The 23,771-nt window shown below is 37.3% G+C and overlaps 1 protein-coding gene across 19 annotated transcripts in view; it reads left to right on the top strand.

Moving 5' to 3' along the window:
* Window positions 1-23,771, top strand: part of ROBO2 (roundabout guidance receptor 2) — a 1,084,545-nt gene that overhangs the window by 661,586 nt on the left and 399,188 nt on the right. For 16 of the 19 annotated variants that reach the window (XM_035315363.1, XM_035315373.1, XM_035315361.1 and 13 more), the window contains one exon: window positions 13,855-14,181. In XM_035315363.1, coding sequence (XP_035171254.1) covers window positions 13,855-14,181 — 327 coding nt within the window. Of the gene's footprint in view, window positions 1-13,852; window positions 14,182-23,771 lie in introns of all 19 variants that reach the window. The other 3 variants (XM_035315365.1, XM_035315379.1, XM_035315364.1) reach the window with 1 other exon arrangement.

Here is a 23,771-nt window from a genome sequence, read left to right as displayed (position 1 = left end):
GTGCTCTCAGGTGAGCTGAATTGTACTATATGAAAGAAAAAAGAGAAAAAGTAGAGTTAACAAGATATTTGCAGAAAAAATTAAATACAGCCCTAAATTCGTGATTATCACTGATGAGAATTTCCTTAGTTAGAAAGGTATTAGATGTTTTTTCTTCGGATATGAAAGCTTGTGGCATTTTGGTGATAAAACTATGCAGTACACAAAAAGATGCAGTATTTGCAGTAAAATATTTATTTAAAAACATCTTCTAAATCTCCCCCCCGCCCCCAAATATGTGAAGGGACAAATACAAAAATACAAGTCACAAAGCACTGGAATAAAAATCATGATAATCTTTTTGTGTTTAGGGTGTCAGAAGTTTTATCAACATGACCATAGAAATAGCAAGTGATTGAACTTTCTTTAAAAGTTGCTTGTGAACATAGGGAACTATGTGTGTCCGAGTCCTTAAAAGGCAAGCTAGCAAGAGGCATTTTCAAATGCCCTTTAAGTCTTGTGTTGCCTGTACTTATTCACCTGGTTCTTGTATATTGATGTATATAGCAGAGAGGCAGTTGCAAGGAAATTTATGCTGATTCAGAAAGTCATTACTCTTGAGCACGTGAAGGAGTGCTCACTCAAGATGGGGTTAAAAAACAAAACAGAACAGTGGAATTGGAAGCTGTCTTTGTAAGAGCTTGACCTGTTTTCATCCTTGGATTTTTGGAGAAACTTTTATATGTAGTTGAAGCTTCCACAGAGAAACTGTTAGACAGATGTCCAAGGTGTAATCTGTAGGTTTCTATGTGAAAGGACTTTTGATAGCAGTCATATTACTTCCAATTTTATTTTGAGATCTGCTGGTGAATTAATATTAACTGGCTGATAGTTATTTATAAATTTACAAATACTTTTTTTCTCTTTGGATGTTTGGCTCAAGTCTTACATAAAATATTGGTATTATCTAGTGGGAATTTTCTGGCCATCCACGACTGGTGCAGTTCAGTGGAACAGGGTGGGCAGCCTTTGCTGCCAACATCAGCAGTGAACTCAGCTGCTGCAGGGAACAATTTAGAGCACCAAGGTCAAGTGCCTGACGTGCTCACAGTAGGAATCCCCCACATTCTTCAAAATATTATCAAGTCCATTTCAGATGGGTGAAATTATATTGACTTCTATAACAGTTGTCTAAAGTTCTTATTTTTTAGTAATGCTTGGAGCCATAGACCTTATTTCTATGGTATTCAGAATGTGTAATTTTTTTACATCTGCTAACTTCAGAAGGATTTTTCTAAGTTGTGGCATATGAGGATAGCTTTGTTGAAATTTGAGGAGACCAAACAATTGCTTTCCATTCACAAAACTTTTTAACCACCTTGAGATTTATCTGTCCTTGTTTGACTGCAGGGCTTTCATCTAGCAGTGAAATATTGCAGACTTTCAGGTTGCAGGATAGGGGGAGTGTGTTAGTGACCCCAGAGAGGTTTTTGTGAGCATGAGGATGAAGGAAGAGATCAAGAGAGTGAGTTTCCTTGCCTTAAGTAGCTGTATATACTGTCTTCTGTGAAGGTTAGGGTGATAGAATTGTCAAGCCTACCTGAAAATATCGTCAAAACTTGTTACAGCTGTGTTGTGGAGAGAAGATCAGTTATTGATCAGAATGAAAATACAGGCAAGAAACTTCATCATTGTTTATAATGGTGCAACACTGAGAAATTTTAACTTGTTTTTCAAAATATTTATCTGCAAGCTAAAGATCAGATAATTTTAAATTTTTTGAAGAGCCTTCTCGAAGACATGTTCAAAGTAGTTAGTTGGAGAACCACCTTCTTTGAGTTTTGTGAAATTTTTATAACACTTTATTTGCAAAGTCACTCTGATTTCAGTCTTAACTCTGTGGCAATTGCATCCTACTCTCATAGCTATTTGACACATGGTTCTTGAAGGGATCTGGACCAGACTGTCATTTGAAAGCTTTTTTTTTAATAGCTGTATTTTTCAGTTTAAATGTATTTTCAAGTTTACTCATTTTTAAAGCTTTTAAGTAATATTTATATGATGTCTTGGATGGTCATTATGATCTACCAATAGAAAGTCTTAGACTATGGAGAACCTGTGGTTATCAGTCCTTCTGTGTAAAAGTATAAAATTTACTTGCACTTAATTAGCCATTGTGGGTGTGGGTTTTTGTTTGTGTTTTTGTAAGCAATGGTATGTAGGAGTATTAAAAGCTTCACTTTGACTGCCTAATAAGAAGCCATTGTTAGTTCGCTTGTGCTATGATGATAGTATGCTGGCTGTATAGTAAGGAAGTTACAGTGATGTCTGTAAACAATGTCTGTAGGTTTCCCTGTCCACCCTTGACCTAGGAAAGACCTAAAAGCTGTCTGGCAGTGTTGGGCATACACTCATGCTTAATTTTGCTTAATTCCAGAGTGGTTCTGGAAGGTTTCCAAAGGAAGAGCTGTTGTGCTTGAGCTCTCCTGTATGAAAAGAGTGGGGAAAAAACTCTTCGTATCTGTTTGATGCTTCTGTTACATGGTGTGCATATATCACAAAGTAATTTGTACTGGAAGGGACCTCTGGAGGTTGTATGGCATGTGTGTGTGTTATTTGTGTGCAAATACACATGTAATACACATGAAACAATGTGTACATACAATATGAAATACACATGTATATGTGTATTTCATACACATATACATGGCATGCCTCCCTGTATATATTTGCTGTGTATAAATACATATATACACAAACCTTTTCCTTTGTTTTGCCTTTCATAACTGGAAATGTTCATCTTCTTTCCTTTTTTTCATACTTGGCATGATTTTTGTCATGTCATTGTTCAGAGCCACTGAACATTTATGAAACCCGCACTTGAAGTGGAACAGCTATTTTAATTTCAAAAGCCAGAGATTTTGGGGGAAAAGAAAATAAAAGAACAAACTACTATACATAGGGTGTGGTGGTAGTGGTTGTTTTTTTTTTGTTGTTTTTTTTTTTTAGTTAAATAAATAGTTGTCTGTTGGCTGCCTCCAGGGACCATGCCTACAATAGATCTTTTTACTTCTTAACTGAACTCTAAACCAGTCTGCTTTGCCACAACCAAATCAATTTACTTTTCTAATTGAAGCAGTGACTTGTATTCATAACATTCCTTTTCACCTGGGAAAAAGGGATTCATTTGCCTGTGAGTCTGTATACAATTTTTCAGGGATATTGTGATAATATGCACTTCTCTTATAAATGCTTGTGAGAATCTCACAAACCTAACAGCAGAACGGTAGAGTACAGTGACTTTCGGGGAGTAGTAAGTCCATGTGAAAATATTACAAAACAAAGAGCACAAGCATCAAGATTTAAGTTGAAATAATGTAGCTGATCTATTTGCAACTTGGACAGTGCTAATACAGTTCCAAAAAAAAGTGCAGTGTGAAAAGGAAGGGAGGTAGTTCTTCTTATTTCAAATGATATAAAGATGATCCACTAGAAAACCCCTTAATCAAGATCCAACTCACACAATTGAAAACTGCACAGAACTGTTCTGCTCTGTGCTGGCTGTTCTGATTTTCCACCTGTAATGCAGTTGAATTTTCCCTGCAGTTGAAGTGTGAAACTTGTATACTGGTGTGTCAGTAAGAAAAATCTGGGGAAGAAGTGAATTGGAATAAATTTCCATTGAGTCTGCATAGTGGTTTTGGAATATTTCCCTTAAGATAATCACTCCAGTCCTTGTATGAAATTATGTTGTGTATTGGATTAATGTCCATGTTTAAACAAACAAACAAACCAGTCAAATTTTTGTTTGTAGTGTTTCCTTATGATTAAAATCGATTACACCTCTCTTAGCAAAGTCACAGTTTTATGCAACAGAAACTTAATAGGATCAGCCTTGCAATAAGATTTGCTCAAATATTTTTAATGACAGTTTTATTGATCTGTCTTTTTTGTGGTGTCTGCTCTCCCTTCTTTGCAGACGTGCTATAGGAAAGGTGGCTTATCTGCAGATACATGTCCTGAGGAAGTTAGGGTGTGTTGGTTAATGGATTAATTTTGCTCTAGGAAAAGCTTTCAGAGGACCTTGTCATAGCTGGCATGGCTTTGAACAAAAACCTTACCTTGGAAGCTGTCATATCATTGGAGTCTGCTCACATCTGCCGAATCTCAGGGGAGAGGGAGAGATTGTAAAGTATAAATCTTAAAAACGTAATCTTTACCCTGTCACTTTGCCTGGAGGAATGCGTCTGGGATAATCAGCCTGATGCTGGTACATCAGCCTGTACTCCAGTTGAGTTTTCTCATTATCTTGAATTTTTTGTACATTATCTTTTGTTCAAACTAGGATGTGACTGACTAGATCTCTGAGATCTCTGCTTGCTTTCAGTCAATTCTGTGGTTAAAAGGGTAGTGAAAGCAACACACTTATTCATTATATCTAACAGATATGTATAATAAATGTGTCTGATAAGCACTTCCTAAGTGGAATAAGGCAGGCATATGAAGAAGCAGGAAAATGAACAGTAACTGTGGCTGGCTTTCAGTATATTTAACTAAGTAGTTGCAGGAGTGTCTTTTTTCAAGCTTAATGTTATCTCATATGAAAATGTTAGTTTCCATAAGGAAAAAGGAACCCAAGCCTGGCTGTGTGAAAGATCCTGCACAGCCAGAAAATGTTCTGCAGATGCTATTGTAGCTATCCATCATGTCCATAAAGCACATCAGTCATTTAATTGATATTTTAATAACTTAATTTCAGTTGTGTGGGTTGTTTTTTTTTTGTTGTTTGCTTGCTTTTCTTGTTTGCTGCATGGGAAATACACAAGACAGTAGGATAAAAGAAGGTTAGTTGACATTAAAATACAATTTTGGAGCTGTCTTCTCAGTAAGATCAAATATATCCAGGCCTGTTCCTTCCTGTGTGTATTATTTTGTTGTAGGTTTTTTTTTTTTTTTTTTTTTTTTTCCATTCGTTTTGATGTTTCTTTTCCTGCTAACCAGGCTGTTTGCACTCTCTGAGGAAGAGTACGTAATTGGCAAAATTCTTAAAAGTGCATTCAAAATACTATAAAAGGTACAGAACAAGGAGTAATCTCTCAGATGCAGCAGTTTGCTTTCACTTGTAGCTGGCATAAACTTTTAAATGGCAGTGTGACCTTATTGGTAGATGTTTCTGTATTCCACTACTGTTTTATAATAAACCGTACATCATGAAGTTTCAAGTTCAGTTGTCTTTGAGACATTAGTCTTATTGGACCAGATATGTAATACCCCTTTTAAGAATGACCTTTCAGAAATATTGAACTGAAAATATTTTAAATGTAGTACACAATGCAATATATATTTTAAACTCTGCATAGTATTTATATATATAGTGTGCCTGTCAGTATTTGTACAATAGAAGATTATTGTTACCTTTGTATTTTGGGGTTATATCCAAGTGTGTTAGCAGCAAAGTAAAAACAGTAGAGGGACAGAATACTAGATAAGTACTCTATAGTAAGGATGATGTCTTCTGGTATGAGTAGTGTTAAGCGGCTGTTAGTCTTACTATTGAAAATCTAGTCCCATCTTCCTTTTGTATCAAAATATATTAGAGCTATGTCTTCATATATATTAGAGCTATGTCTTCAATTTTAAAGGCATGAAAACGTGAATCTTCAGAAATGACATAAAGGAGCAGTAGCCTTAGAGATCAATTTAGAAAGGGCTTTTCTGTATGCAGGCACTCAGGTAGTAGAAAGCTGGAAAAGAGGTGGAGAGATGCAAATTGATGGTGTATGAAGTGGCAGAATCGCTAGTGGAAAGTGGTGACAGGAGGAGATAAAGTCAGAAAGGGGGAGAGAGAGAGAGAGTACTGAAGAAGCTCCTGAAGGCAATTCTGAGATGTGTATTGTGAAATACCGTATCACAGCACTAACGTTTAAGCTGATACTATATATATATATGTAATTGCTCATCAGTTATGATAAAACCACTAGCATTTCCAACATGTATTCTATGCCTTTCTATTACTCCTGATTAGCTCAGTAACCATGAACATTTTGCTGACTTACTTTAGAAATGAATGAAATCACTATGAACTTGGTCTCTGTTGTTGCTTTTCCTGTATGACAGAGCACATGCTTATTAGCTGCTTATATAGAGACAAGGCTTAATAGGTGAAATCAGCTTTTGGTCTTGTGAAGCTAATAAATTAAAACTGGAAGAGCATGGAATGTTGTAAATGAAAAGGTTTTTCCTTGACATTTGAATGATGGTGGCATAGGAGGACTAGAAGGTGCCAAACGCCTTTTTCTATGAAGATGTGTGTATCATACCCATTCATCCCATTACCTTTTGTGACGGTGTGGTGAAAAGGGTAGAACATTGACTCAGTTTTCTGTTCTACTTACTGCTGTGTCTCTATAACAAATCAATTTATTTGATTCCTTGATACTTTTTTGTGTGTGTCCAAATTTAGTTAGGGTTATTTGGATTCAGAATCAACAGGCTAAATTGAAAATCAAAAGTATTCTGCTTATATGCTATTGGTGCAGCTCTAACTATCTGATACATTGGATCTCCGAGGAAAGTTGTGAGGAAGTCAGAGTACCTTACAGCAAATCCACAAGGCTTGTTGCTAATTATGAGAATAGAATTCATCAGCAATAGTGCTGATATGGTTGAAATGAATGAGTGATGGTTGTCTTTCATACTTTCAAAAGAGTAGTCTTGAAGACGATCACAGAACCATAGAATGGCTGGGTTTGGAAGGGACCTTAAGACCACCCAGTTCCAACACCCCTGCCGTGGGCAGGGACACCACCCGCTAGACCAGATTGCTCAAAGCCACATCTAGCCTGGCCTTGAACACCTCCAGGGATGGTGCATCCACAATTTCTCTGGGCAACCTGTTCAAGTGCCTCACCACCCTCTGAGTGAAGAATTTTCTTCTAAAATCTAATTCAAGTTTCCCCTCTTGTAGTTTAAGACCATTCCCTCTTGTCCTATCATTATCTACCCGAGTAGAGAGTCCTTTTCCATTTTTTTTTTATAAGCCCCCTTTAAGTACTGAAAAGCTGCAGTAAGGTCTCCCCAGAGCCTTCTCTTATTCAGGCTGAACATCCCCAGCTCTCTCAGCCTTTCTTCATAGGAGAGGTGCTCCAGCCCTCTGATAATCTTTGTGGCCCTTCTCTGGACTGGCTCTAACAACCCCACATCTTTCTTGTGCTGGGTGCCCCAGACCTGGACACAGCACTCCAAGTTGAGCCTCACAAGGGCAGAGCAGAGGGAGACAATCACCTCCCTTGACCTGCTGGTCACACCTCTGTTGATGCAGCCCAGGATGCAGTTGGCCTTCTGGGCTGCAAGCGTGCACTGCTGGCTCATGTCGAGCTTTTGGTCCACTAGAACCCCAAGTCCTTCTCTGCAGGGCTGCTCTCAATGAGTTCCTCTCCCAGTCTGTATTCGTGTCTGGGGTTGTCCTGACCCAGGTGCAGCACCTGAACTTGGACTTGCTGAACCTCATTCGGGCCCACTTCTCAAGCTTGTCTAGGTCCCTTTGGATGGCATTTCTTCCTTCTATTGTATCGACTGCACCACTCAGCTTGGTGCCATAAACACCACGTCCAACACATCTGAAATGAGATAAAATGTCTTTAGATGCCTATAGTATAATGTGCATTCCAGAATTATTTTTCTACTTTTGTCATCTTTGCTCACTTTTTACTTTCTTTTCATTAGTTTGATTAGTAAGTAAGCATGCAAAGTATACAAAGTCATAAGACAAGAAGGGATATCAGGTGGCAAATACATTTCAATGGCAGTCATTTCAATGGCAGTGCTGCATCTGTACATCTAGTAACTAGAGCTTCCTTTTGCCTTTTTGTGGCAGTGTTTCCTCCAGCAGCTTCTTCTCACTCAGCTCCAGCTGGGTTTCATATATTCAGTGTCCTGACCTTTGTAGACATTAACCATGACTGATGAAGAAGTGATTCACATAAAGGTAGATATGAATGCAAACATCCTCATTACCTGTGAAGTGATAGTTGATTACAGATCTATAAAGTCAGCAATTATTATTACAAGAACTACAGCATTTCCCATTAGCCAACATTTAACAGGTCAGAAGTTGCCAACAGGCTTTGGTATCTGAAAATGGAAACTGCTTGTTAGTGACAAAGCATTGTCTTGCAGTGTCGTAGACCATACAAGCTGATAACTTGATGTTCACTTGTAAATGAAGATGACTTTATGAATAAGTAAATGGAAAAAAGAACAGCATTAGTGCTTAGCGAAAAATTTAATTCAAGATTTCATGAGCCATATTTTAGTTTTCCTTTGTTAACTGTGCAATAACTTATATTTTACTGTTACGAATTTCAGATATATTCTTTAGGAAATATGGAAAAGGTCTACATTTAAATATAAGTATTGGCATCTACCAGTAAAGGCAAAAATGAAATAATATGAAAGCTAGACTTAGACAATTCAAAATTTTATCCTTTACTTACTCCTGTCAATGACTGAAAACTTTGTATAGAGCTTTTCACTGAAATAAATGTTTCTATTGGCTAAATGGCTTTGAAGATGATTTTTTTTTTTTTTTTTTTTTTAATAGAGTTAGCTTTATAACTGTTTCTTTTAATTCAGTGCTGGCTTGTAGCTGAAAGTTGAACAATGGTGAATGGGGTGAGGATGAACAATAGCAAACAATTAACAGTAAACTCTTACTTTGCTGTTTACCTGGGAGAAAAAAAAAAAAAAAAGGCAGTGAAAATATTTATATCTGTAAAGGTGAAAAATTCACATGAGATAAAGCCATGTGTTAATACTGGTCCATAAGTTGTCTCCTGCTACTGTAGTAGTTCTCATTCACTCGCTGAGGACTATCGAATTCCCTTAAGTTACTGAGGAAATACTGCATGAGAACCTTGACCATGTAACATTTTCTAGCAGCAGGAGCATCTGATGTACTATGGCAGCATACATCACTTCACACTTTTCCAAAGCCATGTTTTCTGAAAACCTGAATTATTTCTACTAATAAGTTTCTAAGTAGGTATGAGAAGCTACTCAGCAGATGCTGCTTCCTTCCTTGCCTTATCCTCATTTAGAAATCAAACAGAAAAACCCTGTTTGGGGGAGAGAAGATTGAGCTGTCTGGTATAGTGTGGTGGTTTTGGCTATAGCAGGGTTTCAGCAAAACTTTATAAGGAACCCCAACAGTATTAAGGCAGAATGGTTCTTTTTGTTTCCTTCTTCCTTCAAGGCTACCATATTGAACTAATATTAAAATCCAAAGACATTGTTAATTTTGTATATGAGAATCTGAGCTCAAAGAAGATAGATTGGAATGGTTTTCAGTATGTGGTGAAGGTATTAACACAAGCACCCCCACATTGCTGGGGTGTGTGACCAGCAGAGTTGCAGGTGACACTGAGGTTGTGTGAATGCTGTGGGCTTTTTCTGTGCTTTTTGTGATTTTTGTTTCATGGTAGCATCAAGACAGAATGTCACTACACCTAATTCTTTTATAATTTCACTTGTTCTTGTCATTGATTTTGTAGTAGCATTAATATAAGAATATCTGATTTTGTGGCAGATGCTAGAAATGCAGTAGAATCGCTCATTTTTATTTTTATTTATTTATTTTGGTTCTGCCTGACAGAATTTGTAAAATACGAGATGAGGGTTTCAAGATACACCAGAGAAGTGTATAGAGAGGCAAGCTGAACAGAAGTGGCTTATGTCTTTTCATTTGTTGCAGTGATTTTATCACCATTTTGTTTACTGATGCATTATGAACAATGAAACAGTAATTTCAAAGGTAGGCTACTGTAATAGGCTTGCACTTTAGCTTTTTTCTTATGTGGTGTTTTTCTTGTTGTTGTTGTTTTGTTTTTAAAGGCGGCTTTAATTATTCTGTGTAGTAATAAGCAAAAGTGTGAGCCTAAAACTTTATCTGTGAATTAGTTGATAAGGCCTATATGAAGCTACTCTTCTAGAAATGTGCAATAAGGAGTCATCCATCTGCAATAACTGCAAACTCGAACACCCAACAAGCATTAGAATATTCTGTGAGTGTGTATTCAGAGAAGTGTTAATGGTTTCCCTTTCTTAGATGCAGCTTTGAATTAGTCATGGATATTGCAGGACATTTCCAAAGGTGTGTTTTTGTCCGACAGCATGTAACAACTAATTTGAAATCGTTACAGTCCATCATGATAATGGCTACTTAGGGACTCTTAAATTCAGGGCTTATTCACATGCCGTATGCATGCCTCAGATGTAAGTGTATTGGAAATCCTTGAGGGAAAAATTGAGAAGGAAGCTGCATGGATAGCCCAGGATGCAACACAGACTGCCTGCTTCAGTGAGTCACTTTGCTGTCTTGGATAGGCTGTAGTTCTTTCTCACTCTCCAGTGAAAGGAAAGAAGATATCTTCTGGTCAGTTAGCTCATGGGATTGATAATATCCCTGTTTCTTCTAAATTACGTTTTATTGGTAAGAGTATCTGGGGCAGGGGAGCTACAGTGGAAGAATTGAAACCTAACAAGGAAAACACCATATGACGCGGTCACTTTCAGGCATGTATACAGTCAGAAAAGAGGTGATGGGGTCAGGATTTTGGTTTGGTTTGCTCTTTTAAAATTGGGGTACCTTTTTGGAATTGCTTTTGGTGCTGTGTTCATATTTGAAGGAGGAAGTCCGCAGTACTCCATGGTTGACTTTGTGTGTGTGTTTTCCTTTCCCTCTCTTAAATGCACACTGAAGGAAATGACTTGCAGGAGTTGAAAGCAGAAGGTACACCCAGACATCCCAGGAATGCGTTGCATGAGCCCCCCTCCAAACATAGCCCAAGCCTCTCTCCGTGCTCATTGGCACCATCTCTGCTGCCCGCAGCTCAGCCCTTTCTTGAGCACAGACATTAGTAACCATTAGTTTTGTAATATACATCAGTACTGAAGAGGAAGCATTAGTCGTTTTATGACATGAGGTGAGGCTTTGAATTGGGCTGTAGAAGGCAGAAGGTTTCATTTGCAGTGGTAGAAAGCCCTTTTCAAGGGATTGGATAAGGTCTGTAATTGTCTGTAGAATGTGCTGCTTGGACTTCTGAGCATTGCCACCAAATATTTGTGCATAAGAAAACTACTTCATATTTTGGATTTGTACTTTTCACAGTTGTTACAAATTTGGTTACTTTTTGCTAACTGTCTAAAAATGTAGTGAGATCTGCCAGTCTTCTTGGACTTCAGTCTCTCTCAAATTCTTACTGGTAGTGTTAGGAATTTCTTAACGCAACTGGTGAGTGGTTTTGTCTTCAGAGTAAGAAATGAAGTAAGCTTGTAGATATGTGTAGAGAACATTATATGTGTCTCAGTGTTTGCAGTTTAAATTTCACAGTACATGGGCAAAAAAGTATAATCTGTAGTGGTGATTTCAGTCTTTTTTGATGTTGTGTATGCAGGTATAGCACAGAGATACCTAACTGCAAATCCTCCTGTTGGATTGTAAATGTATTTTTGGCAGTAGAAGGGGAGAATGAAATACTTCTTACTCTTCCAAGTGTGCTCTAAGTATATCTGTTTGTTTGGATATAAATGGTTGTGTGTGTACACTAGCAGTATGGATTACAGATACCTTGACTACTGGTAGCAGAATCTGATGGACTGAGAGAGTCCATTTGTGCAGCAGTGGCATAGCACTTTATTGCTATGCCAAGCCTTAGTTTAATGACCAGAGTGTTAGTAAAACTAAGTCCAAAGATGGATTCAGTATGTAGTGTGGGTCCTTATTCCTTTCCTCATAACTTTTGGAATCAGTGAGGCGTTGACAATATTTTTAAATGTATAATGCCTAGAATATAGTTAAGGTACTGTTATTAAATCTCTTTTCTACTACTCAGCAAAACTGCTGGTCGGAAGATTGAGACAAATGTTTCACTGAACTGCAGAAGCCAATATAGACCTTGTATTTAAAAAGTGAGGCCCAATTGTGCTGGAATGGCAGCACCACTCAAAGGATTTTTATGACCCATGCCAGAAAAGATGGTTTGCGCTAGCAATTAGGAGGTTAGTTTTTATGAGAAGCAATTTAGAGGCGTGAACCACTGTGATCAGTTTGTTGCAGAGAAGCTGTTTGCTAAGGTAATATATTATAATTAAATATGCAGTAATGAACTATATCTGAATAGTTGAAGCTGAAGTTAGGAGTGCTGGACCTTGTGTTTCTGTTGGGTGATGCTGTTCTTGCATATATTCATCTCTGCAATTTGTCTGCAAATAGCTGTAATGAGGAGCATAACCACTGAAAAAAACGCTAAAATTTCTTTGGGGGAAAAGGGTATTGCAAAATTTGGATACTGTTGTGATACTGTTGATTTTTTTTTTTTTTTTTTCACGAGAATTCAGTGAAGGTTTGGGATGCTCTGATTTTGTGAAACTGAAGTATGAGGTAAAGTAAGGGTATGTTGGTAAAGGATGGAGGACAATGATCCAGCTTTGCTGCCCTGTGCTGCAGAAAGGCAATTGAGTGTAAAGGAACTATAGGAAAATGGTGTTGAAGTGTCTGCACTGAAAAGTACAGAGCAAGGCACAGAGCTATTACTGTAGACGCCACTAAATTAGTGTTGTAGAAACTTCTTTATTATCTATACCTAGTGGTCCTGAGAGTTGTGAAGGCTTAAGAACACTATATTTGTTAGTACAGGTTCATTTCTTTACTTAGTATTTAGTACTGAAAAAAAATTAGATGGAAAAAAGTATATAAAACACATGCTTTCCAAGGTATACTGCACTTGGGCCGAGCCCGTGGAGTGCATTCAGGGCAGATGCAGGGTTCCCAGACCCCATTTGACTGCACCATGTACAGATGTTGGAGCTTTTATGGTTACTTTCCACGGTTAGAGCTGGACAGGGCTTGTGATACAATGTTAGTAGGAATCTTAGGAGGATTGCAAATGTGTTAGAAAGTGCATTTGCAGAGAAGGGGACACCAGAAAGCAGAGTGGAGGAAATGATAAATGCAGAGAGAATGAAAAGGGAAGTGGACCTATAACGATTTCTCATACGTTAGTATTTGCAATGCACTTTCAGGTGCATGTATGCCTGTATTGTATTTGTGTGTGTGTATGTGCACATGCATACAATTCACTGAAAATTTCTGAAGTGTAGTTGACATTAGAGATTTCCAAATAAAAATAGAGATTATGAGTGACTTCAGATACTTTGAACAGCTAAAATTGCTAACTATTGCACTAGAAATTAATGAAAGAAGGAATACTTGTCAGGATTTAATTGTTCATTGTGTTTTTTGTTTTGTTTTGGTTTTGTATTGGGATTGTTTTTTTCCTTTGGTTTCCATACATGGGCTGCTTGTGGGAAAGGAGTACAAAGCACGCCGTTAAAACTGGGGGGGGGAAGTTAACCAATGGGTGGTAAGACACAGGACTTTTGGAGATGTCCGTATGCTAAGTCTGGCAGATGAAAATCCTTTCATCTGAGAGCAGTGGCCATGAGTGGAGTTTGAAAGGGCGCAGGGATCTATAAGCTAATGTAAACAGAAAGATTTATATTACAAGGAAAAGTCGTCATGCTGGTATATGTAAGAGATTCTCTTATGTACACGTCCAGTCTACATGTGGTATGGATTTGTTAATGCCTTGGTCAGAGGCATTGTTTCTAGTACAAAGTCAGGTTTTTAGCTGTGAAAGTCTGTGATACAGTCTCTGATATCAGTTAAAAACAATATCAGATGATGTCATCTGTGTACAGGTTGTTTTTTTCTTTTCTGTGAAAAATTTGGTGGCATTGAAAGAAAAACTTTTGAGAGCTTTCTGTGAAGTCAAAAGTACAAATAAATTACTCTTCCTCACCCTTTTCTTTTTCTAGGATCTCGTCTCCGCCAGGAGGATTTTCCGCCTCGGATTGTTGAGCATCCTTCAGATGTGATAGTCTCTAAAGGAGAGCCAACGACCCTGAACTGTAAAGCTGAAGGACGGCCAACTCCTACTATTGAGTGGTACAAAGATGGAGAGCGAGTGGAAACTGACAAAGATGATCCTCGCTCCCACCGTATGCTGCTGCCTAGCGGATCTTTATTTTTCTTACGTATTGTGCATGGACGCAGGAGTAAACCTGATGAAGGAAGTTATGTTTGTGTAGCAAGGAACTATCTTGGAGAAGCTGTGAGTCGCAACGCATCTCTGGAAGTGGCATGTGAGTAAAGTTTTGTATCATTAGCACTGTGTAAGTCTTTAAAGTTGCTTTCACACTGTTATCCAGCACTCGCATATGTTCAGCAGTTTGGGAGATGAATGCAGGTAAGAGTGGCATTTTGTTGTTAGCTATAGCTCTTAGTCAAGGCATTTCTATGTAGCATTCAGTAGCAGTGACCATACAGAATATGATTTATACTGAAGTAGGGTTCTAACCAGTGTATAATCATGACTGGCACAAGCATGGACAAAGGCTAATCTTCCTCTAAAGAATAATCTAATTTTTAAATTATGACTAAAGTTGGTTATACTGAAACTAATGTGGAAAAATACCTATCATTTAATATAAGGTGCATTGTCTGTTTCTCTTTATTTAGTCATCTGTTACCTCAACAGAAACAGACAGCTTCTTGGCGACTCATGTTCTGTACTGCTGGAAACCTCAGTGCATGCTCCTCTATCATAAACTTGATACAGGCCTCATTCATTATGTGAATGGCAAGTGAAATTGTTGGCCATTTCTCATACCATCCAGAGCAGTCTTACTCTCTATTGATTCCCTTTGTCTTAAAAGAGAAGTCATCACGGCTCTTAGAGAGACCACCCAGTATACATGATACATGAAATACAGCTTTTTGTATGTTGATTTTTGCTACTTGGTTGTGTTGGAGAAAAAAATACTTTTTAAAAAAATTCAGATTATCAACTAAGTGTAGCTGTGTTTCTTCACATAAATGTGTGTTTTAGTAGAATTATAAATATTGCTCTCTTGCTGGAATTCAATTTTCCCCCCACAGTTCTTTATTTTACAGTAGTTTCAGCAAAATGTGTTTGACTAAAGTAGGGCTTCAGCACAAACTTGCATCACTTAATTGGTAAAGAATGGATTTAAGTATTCACAAGAAGGCATAGTAGTTTAAATAATGAAAAGGCAGAAAAGAAAAAGAATATTCGTGATGCAGTCTGCAGCCTCTCATAGCTATTGCTATGTAATCTTGAGGTTTCGATATTTTCATAAATTGCAGAAAATGCTATTCTTGAATTATTTAGATGTTGGCATAGGCCACATAGAACAGACTAGTTCACTGTCTTTCACTTGTTGTAACCAAAAGTCAGAATTGTTTCAAAAGAAAACTGGAAACAGATTTGTTGTTCATTCAAGTCACTAATAAATGCACATCTGCTGATAAAAGCTTCACAGCGTTACTCAGCTTTGGTAGGTATTTAGGACTTGAGAAGATGACCGATTTGTGGAAGGTTGAAAGCTGGGTGAGTATGACTGTATATAAACTTGAACTGAATAATTTCTGTGTTTGTATGTATGGTTTAAACTGTCTGTAGAGAAATCCTATGGGAAAAAGACAAACATTTTGAAATCTTTATGGCAATCTTGTGGAGATCCAGACTTCTCATGTTGAAGTTCAGAAGGTTGTTCTAGGTATGCTTTGAGTCATCAAATTAAAGTGATTAGTTATTTTAAAATTCAGAGGTACTCTATATTATGTCAATTTTTACTGCCTTTCTTCAGTGGCCTCTGTGTGACTCTTGTTACAATATCCCCAGTCTTTGGAGTTACTTTTTTAACCACTGTAGCTGGTGGCAGGTCATGCATAAACGGCATGTGAGACAGTAGAAAACTTCAAAATAACAAAATCAGATTTCATTGTCAGAAGCATTTTAGGGAAGGGTCATAGAACATGCAACCTGAGATCTGAAACCACAGCCAAAGTTTCTGCAATAGCAACATGCACCTGACACCAGATTATTTTACTGTTTTCATAGCTTTGAAATTTAACTGACTGAATTTTTCCAATTAAACGGTTAAGCAGTCTAAAGCTGGTGTTCCATTTCCACTTAAATTAAGTAGTGCTTTGTCTTTCCTTGTACCATACCATGGCTGTGCTTATAGGAAGGTATTTTCAAAGAGAAAAAAAAAAAAAAAAAAAAAAAAAAACTAATCAATGTGTTCATTACTTTTTTAATTTTAGAGATTCTGCAGTTTTATCCTCACTGGTTGTGAAAGCACATGTCAATGCTAGTCATGTATCGAAAGAATCCTGTTTTCTTTGGGCTTGAGAATTTTTTTGTTTGACTTTTGGCTATAAATCAAGTTTTCAAGTGACTTTCAGGGATCTTAACATTTCAAGGCTCTTAACAATTTATCTAATGCCAGTGTTTGTGGACTGAAGAAGGTGGGCAGGCCCTGCAACAGTCCAGTTGTATGCTAGGGAAATGAGTCGTTGCTGACAGCCTGCTGTCAGCGGGGTGTCCTCCTCCACCTGTGCCCCGCTGCCGCTGAAGGAGGTTGAGCTGCCTGGGTACCACCGCTCTGCCCGAGCGAACCAAGACAGCCTCACGCTATCAGGGCTTCCTTGTGCTGTCGCTAATGGTGTTGAAAACTGCTCTTTCCACACTGAGCTACACTGTTTTCATCAGCAGAAAAAGGGGTTGGGGCGGGTTATCCTTTGCTGACAACAGGGTTTTGGATTGTTATCTGACTGTAGGTGGCCTCAAATTGTGCCATTAGAGACAAACCGCTGCTTTCTGTGGGTCTAAAATGCTTGACTCTGCTGTTTTCCTGAAAGAATCAGTAATTGTTTTACTTTGCTTATTAAATTGTCAGTCCCCAACAATGCGCACTTGGAACTTTTGAATGATTAGTGAAGAAATATATATATTTTCCGTATCTGTTGTTAAGTGTGGTCATGTTTGTGCATTCAGATGATACAGAGATGTTAATTGTGGTTCATTCTTTTCTTTCCTTTTTTCCCTTCCATGGGCACCTGGCACTGAGTTTGAAAATCTTCTGATATATCCGTATTTATTTATTTATTTTTAGCATAAAGACAGAAGAAAAAAAACTTAAGTGAAATTCAGTTGGTGCATGTATTGATTCAGAGCACAGAATGTGGCCCATCTTGAATACAATCATTTGCCCTTTGTTTTGGATTTTTTTTTGCAAGTTGCTGAAGTCCCTGAGCTCTTTCTGATCTAGGAGCAATTAACAACCTTCCCAAGCAAGATGAATCTAGATGCCAGACCACCCAAAGCAATTAAATCTACTTTTAGATCCATGCCTATTCAAAGCATGTGCAAATCAAGAGCAAATATTTGGTTGTGCTGATATACTCAGAAAAACAGAACCATGGAGTCACAGAATATGATTCTCAGAAAACAGAAAGTCTCAAAGTCAGTGGAACCTTGAGGAACTTTTGAGAAGTTACTTAAACAACATCCTTAACACATAGAACATGCTTTAAGAACCTTGTCTTTTAATTTTAGAAGTATCCATTCCAGAGGGATATCTAGGAAGGAATAGGTATTTGTATTTGAAGGCACAGTTTAGGATCGATACGATATATTCCACTTCATTCTTCTTGTAATGCATTAATGCATGATGTGCTTTATGTGGGTCACTTTTTTTTAATTGTAGAAGCTTCCTCAAAGGGGAAAAAAAAAAAAAAAAAAAAAGGAAATGCCAATAACAAAACCATTCTTCCATTGTGTGTGTGGCAAATTCTGATGTATTTGTACGTTTTATAGTTAAATCTTTTAAAAATTAAATGTTCTAGTCATAAAACTATTTTTAAAATTGTATTCAAAAGAAAACTCTTCCGATTTTAGTGTATTAAAATGTTGCAGTTTCTTAAGTGAAACTGAACAGGGATTGGCATTATTAGAACTATCTTAATGATGAAACTGTCTTGAGAGGGTTTTAGAAAAGGAGGTAGGTTTGAATTAATCTTATAAAACTATACATTTTATAAAACTGCTTTAATTTTTGAAAGCCATTCTTTTAGTTTTAAAATAAAAGCAGATTTTCACAGTGTAAGAATTGACACAATTGAAACTATGTGGTTGAGTTTTCCATTGGGAATATCAGGAGATGCATTTGCAATAGCTACCTTAGATAGGATTTCAGTTGCAAGCACTGGGGTGCCACATGTAAGCAACAGAAAGAGCACGAGGGGTCCTTGCACTGACTCAGGCAGCCTCTGATCCAGCCTGAGTCAGCAGCAGCCCCCAGAGAGAGCAGCTGTAGCCCCAGGTGTTAAATATGTGACAGCAGCTTGATCTATCGACCGCTGTAAGAGCGGGCTTTGGCCTAAATGAAAATTCATGAAAAATTGATGAAGTCCCCAGATTATTTTTTTCCCCCTTTTCCTTTTTCAGTGCTGTGCCAGTGCAGCGAGGAGAGATTAAATGAGGTGTTGAATGCTTTAGTGGCAAGGAGGTTCTGGTTCAAAGGTCGTGGGTCAAGGGATGGAAAAAAGACCAATTTTCTACCTTACTTTCTTTTAAAAGAAAACAAGGCTTTTCAGATTAGCCGGGATTTACTTCCATTTTAATATTGAATAAAGCTCAGGAATATTCACAAATAACATTCTTTTCTGCATGGCTTGGCAAAGGGTAGGAGTGCGTGGGTTGGTGCTAATAGAAAACAGTGGAAGACTAGGATTCATAATTCAATTGGAGAACCAGAAATAGATTGAATTTTGTGACGGCAGTACAAATTTGGGCTTCCATCTCTCTGAGTCTGTGCTCGAACTGAAGTCATTTGGAGAAAGATGAGGTCTTGCATTATTTATGTCACAGATTGCTTGAATAGCAGGCTTTGGAACACTCTCCAAACATAATGATCCTGTTTATGTTAAATCCAAAACTGAATTATGTTTTATCTGTAACAACAGCGATTATAGTAGTACACTGAACTTAGTGTGAAGAGTCACAGGTGTATTCCACAGCAAGCATAAGCCACATCCTAAACATGGGAGGCAGTAATTTTACAAATAAAACAGATATGTTGCAAGACTAAGTGAATAAAGGCTGAGAGGTATAAAATGCATGCTATGCGATCATCTCTGTACCATAATGCTAATGACCATTTGCTGGAGCATCTGCAAAAGGCTGCAACATGTTCATAATAATGGAATTCATTTGAGATAGATAGGATAAAGATCACCCGTAAAATAGCGTTAAAAACAGCAAAATGCACAACTGTAAAATGGGTGGATGATTTTTCATCTAGATTCTGTTAAATACAAAATCTAAATATAATTTTTTTTTTTGAATTCTGTTACTCGTAATTTCAAAGTCTGGTTTGCTTTGGTCAGGATTACTTTTGCGTGATGACAGACAATGTGTATAAGTTGATTTACTTGCATCCCTTTCATCCTCATCCTTCTCAACAGTGTATGAAAAGCTTCCTATCTGAACCTGCAATCTTTTGCTTACATTAAGACAGAAGTAATTAGTGTAGAAATTGAAATGCTGGAGACTGCTTCTTACAGAGCACAGTGGATGAGCCATAGTAGGACACTGAAAATCGTTGTGCTTTTTCTTGCTTTTCATTTTTCTGAGAAGAAATGTGACAAACCATGACTATTATTGCAGCACACTTAATGAAAACAACTTTCCCCCTGAAGGAGAAAATACATAAAATTGTATCTGGTTAGGTAACCAGGGGCAAGGCAGGTTTTGTAAGATGGGGTGAACGTTTTTAACCTGTGTACTTCTGAAGCTTACAGTAAGAAATTTTTGTTGATTAGGTTGAAACTATTGGTTAGAAACCATTAAATAATACATTTTTGTGTAGGGCATAATTTAATTCTGACACTCATTATTTGAAATGAGAGGTTAATAAATACCAATGAATGAAGGCATATCAGATAAATCAAAGCCTGACTAATGTCCCATCCCAAAGTCCCCTTTTGATCAAAAAGTTCTGATTATTTCATATATTAGTTTGGCTTTTAGCTGAGTGTGCATTTCTGCTGCTTCTTAATTCAACTGGGATTAGAAGCATAGATGCTTGTAAGGGTGTGATTTTTGCCCCAGATGCCAGAGCAAATTAGAATTTTGATAGAGGTGCTCTTCATTGAGATAAGCTAAATTGTATCTGCTGATTTTAACACACTTCTTACAAACTGTTTAAGGTTATGCTTCAGCCTTAATACCCTCAATGTGATGAAAACAGTGCTTTCTGTCCTTGTCCAGTAGGATTTAAGCACATGACTGCATCACTAAATCTTCACTTCTTACCATTTGACACCCATATCTAAATGTTTAATTCAAGGCTAAAAATGCTAAGGGATTATCAAATCTAAGAGCTATCACACTGGTTGATCCAAAGATATTTAACGTGATTTCAGTTGCTGTAGAATGCTTCTGATTTCTCTATTTTCTTCTTCTGACTCTTTTTTTGTACTGTAGTCATCCTATAAGAGATTTTTTTGGTGGGTGTCCACAACACAATGACCTTGAGAGAGAGATGTTCAGGCTTGCACAAAATAAGTAGGCTTTGGTACCTGAGGAGTGTTCATTGTGAGCACTTTACCTTAGCTGGTCATGTATGCTGAGAAGAAGCCCAGTGAAAAGTTTCCTTAACAACAGGAAATTGCTTCCAGTGTGTGAATGAATTCCTTCAGAACTGGTCAGAATGTCTTTGCAATGTACCCCGTTGCTCTATGTAGACATACACACCCTAGTACTATCCCCAGCTTTACTGTAGTAAAAGCTTACATCCAGAGCTTTCCAATTTCTTTCATCCAGAAATGGTTAAAGAAGCTTTCTGTAGGATCTCTGATTTATTCCCTGAATTTTTCTGTCCAGGGTCTATACTTTTTTCCACCTTAAAAAAGAACTTTCAACATTACATTTTAGAAGCCATTTGCAGCGCTCTTGATCTGAAGCTGCTTCTAATAATTTCTTGCACATTTCCTCATTTGATTTTTATCGGCTTACTTCCTTCCCTTTGCCTTTGATTATTTTTTTTATCAAATCCTGCTGTTTATATATCTTTGAATGTTCTACCTGATAAAATGTTGAAAGCAAAGGAACTGTTGATGACTTTACAGAAACCTTGAAAGAGATCAGCTATTGGCTGATCTTCAGTTAGTGTGCATGTCTCGTACTCATTTTTTAGTTGACATTTCTCTGATTTTTAGTTCATTTGGGAAATGAAGGAGAACAAGATAACACTGCATTTTTACACCTCTGTTCCCTTTGCTTAGGAACCTATAAGCACTGTTTGAATATTAATTGGAATATTAGCTATTGTTGGCTTGTGCTTCAGACATGTTGTACTATTCTCCGATGTCGAATAGGCTTAAAAAATACTCATTTGAAGCAGTACTCCAGACCATTCATTTGCAAATGTTGCATGATCTCAATACAAATGAAGTTCATTACTATGCTAATTAACAGCAATTATTAGGGTGAGATGGGTGGATATTTTATATATATGTGTATACACACATATATGGATGTATGTGCATAGCTTTTTATTCTGATAATCACTGTATTTGTTTGAGAAAATCATCTCTGAACAAAGACAGGAAAAAAAAATAAGGCAGGCTGAGATCCTGGTTATCTTCCCCCTTCTTCCATCCTTGGAGGACTAAAATTTAATCATGCCTTCAGTGATACTTCCACTTCAGAAGCTCTAACAGTTGTTGTACCTTGAATAAGTTTCTCATACTTTGAACTCAGATGGGAAATGAAGTGGTGGATTTTTGTTCCACTCCCCTTGCTTGAATTTTTGAGGTGGCAGTGATGTGAATTTGTGCTGATGCTTTGCAAACTGCCTCATCATGTTAAAGGAGGGAGGTGCACAGTTACTTTCTGCTGTCTCAGTTGTGTCTGCTGTTGTACAGAGGGATGCAGAGATGTGAAGAACTAGGAGCTCCAGGTCATTGAGAAACCTGTATTCTGTGCAGCTGTATGTTGTAATTCCATGAAGAACCATTTCAAGCTACGCTTTGAAAACCAATTTGATTGGTTTCTCCTTCATCTCTTGAGCTCACTCCAATCCCTATTTCTGTTGGAAGCCTGCCTTAGAACTTACGTCTTCCAATGGTGAGAAAAATAGTTCTGAAGTTTCCAATGTAAAAATAAACATGCTTTATTTATGCTTATTCTTGTGATAAGATTTTTCTTTAATTCAGTTATTTTTTCTCCTGTGTATTTATAGACCACAGTGGTGTAGCTTCTCATCCATCCTGTTGCTAAGTTTAACAAGAAAGGCTTGTCTGCTTTTGGAAGATGTTTGCTTGGTGCTAGCAGTCCTTTCTTCACCTGTTCTAGTGTTCATTTATTTTCTGAGACGTGGGTGGTTTAGACTGCATGTAATATTTAAAAACTGGCATGCCACGCATTATGAAACAGCTTTTAATAACTACATTCTCTGTTCCCTTATCTATATGTCCTGTGATCATGTTTGACTTTCTTTAAGCATTTGGTAGCTCATTAGTCATTCTGTAGTAACCTGATGCAGATCTTTCTCTTCCTCTATAATTTGTAACGGATGACCTTCTACTTTAAAGCAAATTTCCCTGTGATCAGTTCTAAAGCATATGACGCTGCTCTTTCCATTATTCCAGTTTATCTAGCATCTCCTATGCTAGTCTTCAGTATCATCCAGTTCTTCCTGTTTAATATGATCCTCTTGTTGAGTCCTGCTGGGCTTGTTGCTTAATCTTGTACGTCAAAGTAGAAGGTGGCTTTGGCATTCAAAATTGGCAATCTCATAATCCACCTGCACTGTGCAGGAGAGGACTTCAATTCTACTAATTGGACTTGAACCTCTCTCTTGCTCATTCATTATACAAAATTGTTAAATGAAATAAATGGGAAATAGATGTGTTTCTGCCAGCCTATGAACAGAATACCAACCCAGCCTTTCAGAAAGCTTGAAACATGGGAGCATCGCCTGTGGGAAGGAATTTGTTTCACTGACTCTCACTCTGCTTTTGTTGCATTTCAAAACACCGATCTGTATACAAGAATTTTAGAGGAAAATGTCTCCAGCTCAACCAGATAAGGTGGATAGTGATCTTGCAAAATAATTTATGTTGGTTAATCTTTTGAATTACCTTTAAGCCCTGATATATACAGAAAATTCCCCCTCTGCTACACACATGCACACACACAAGTATATTTTAGAATAACCTACTCATGGAAAAAGAACAAAAGAATTCATTGCAACCCTCTAACTGCAACTTTGGGAATTAATTATTTGGTGCTATACATTGTGCTCTTAATGACTGACAGTATTATAAAAGCCTAAAGCTGACAGATAATAGGATGATCATCTTATATTTTTAGCAAAGACAGATATTAAGTGCAATTTTAGGTGTGGTTAGGATTTAAGAATGCCTACTTTTTGTCCAGAAAAAATATGAAAGAAAGAAATTAGTGACATTCTCAAGACAGCATTTAATTAATTTGCATGTTAAATGCCAATTCTTCATGGGATTAAAATGCACATATAGCCTTTAGAATATGCAGACTATCAGCTGTCAGTATGAACAGACACTTTGGTTGCAATATGGCCATGCACAAGTTTTGAGAATCATAACTTTTTTTTTTTTAAGAACTGAACCCCCTTTTTTTTTTTTTTTTTTTTTTTCTTTTTTTATTGAATGCAATAGTATAATGGTCTACTGGGTCACACCAGTTGGTCCATCCAGCCCAATGTCTGTGTTAGTGTCAAAAAAAGATTCTCTTTAGGGAAAACGTGAGTTTAAACACTTTAAGTGGTTCATTCACCACATGGATTCTGATGGAATGCAAATGTCAGATGAAGAAAAT

The sequence above is a fragment of the Oxyura jamaicensis genome, chromosome 1 (genome assembly GCF_011077185.1).
Source record: "Oxyura jamaicensis isolate SHBP4307 breed ruddy duck chromosome 1, BPBGC_Ojam_1.0, whole genome shotgun sequence".
NCBI classification, from domain to species: domain Eukaryota; kingdom Metazoa; phylum Chordata; class Aves; order Anseriformes; family Anatidae; genus Oxyura; species Oxyura jamaicensis.
Note: the sequence above shows the minus strand (reverse complement) of the source record. Positions and strands in the feature narration are given on the sequence as shown.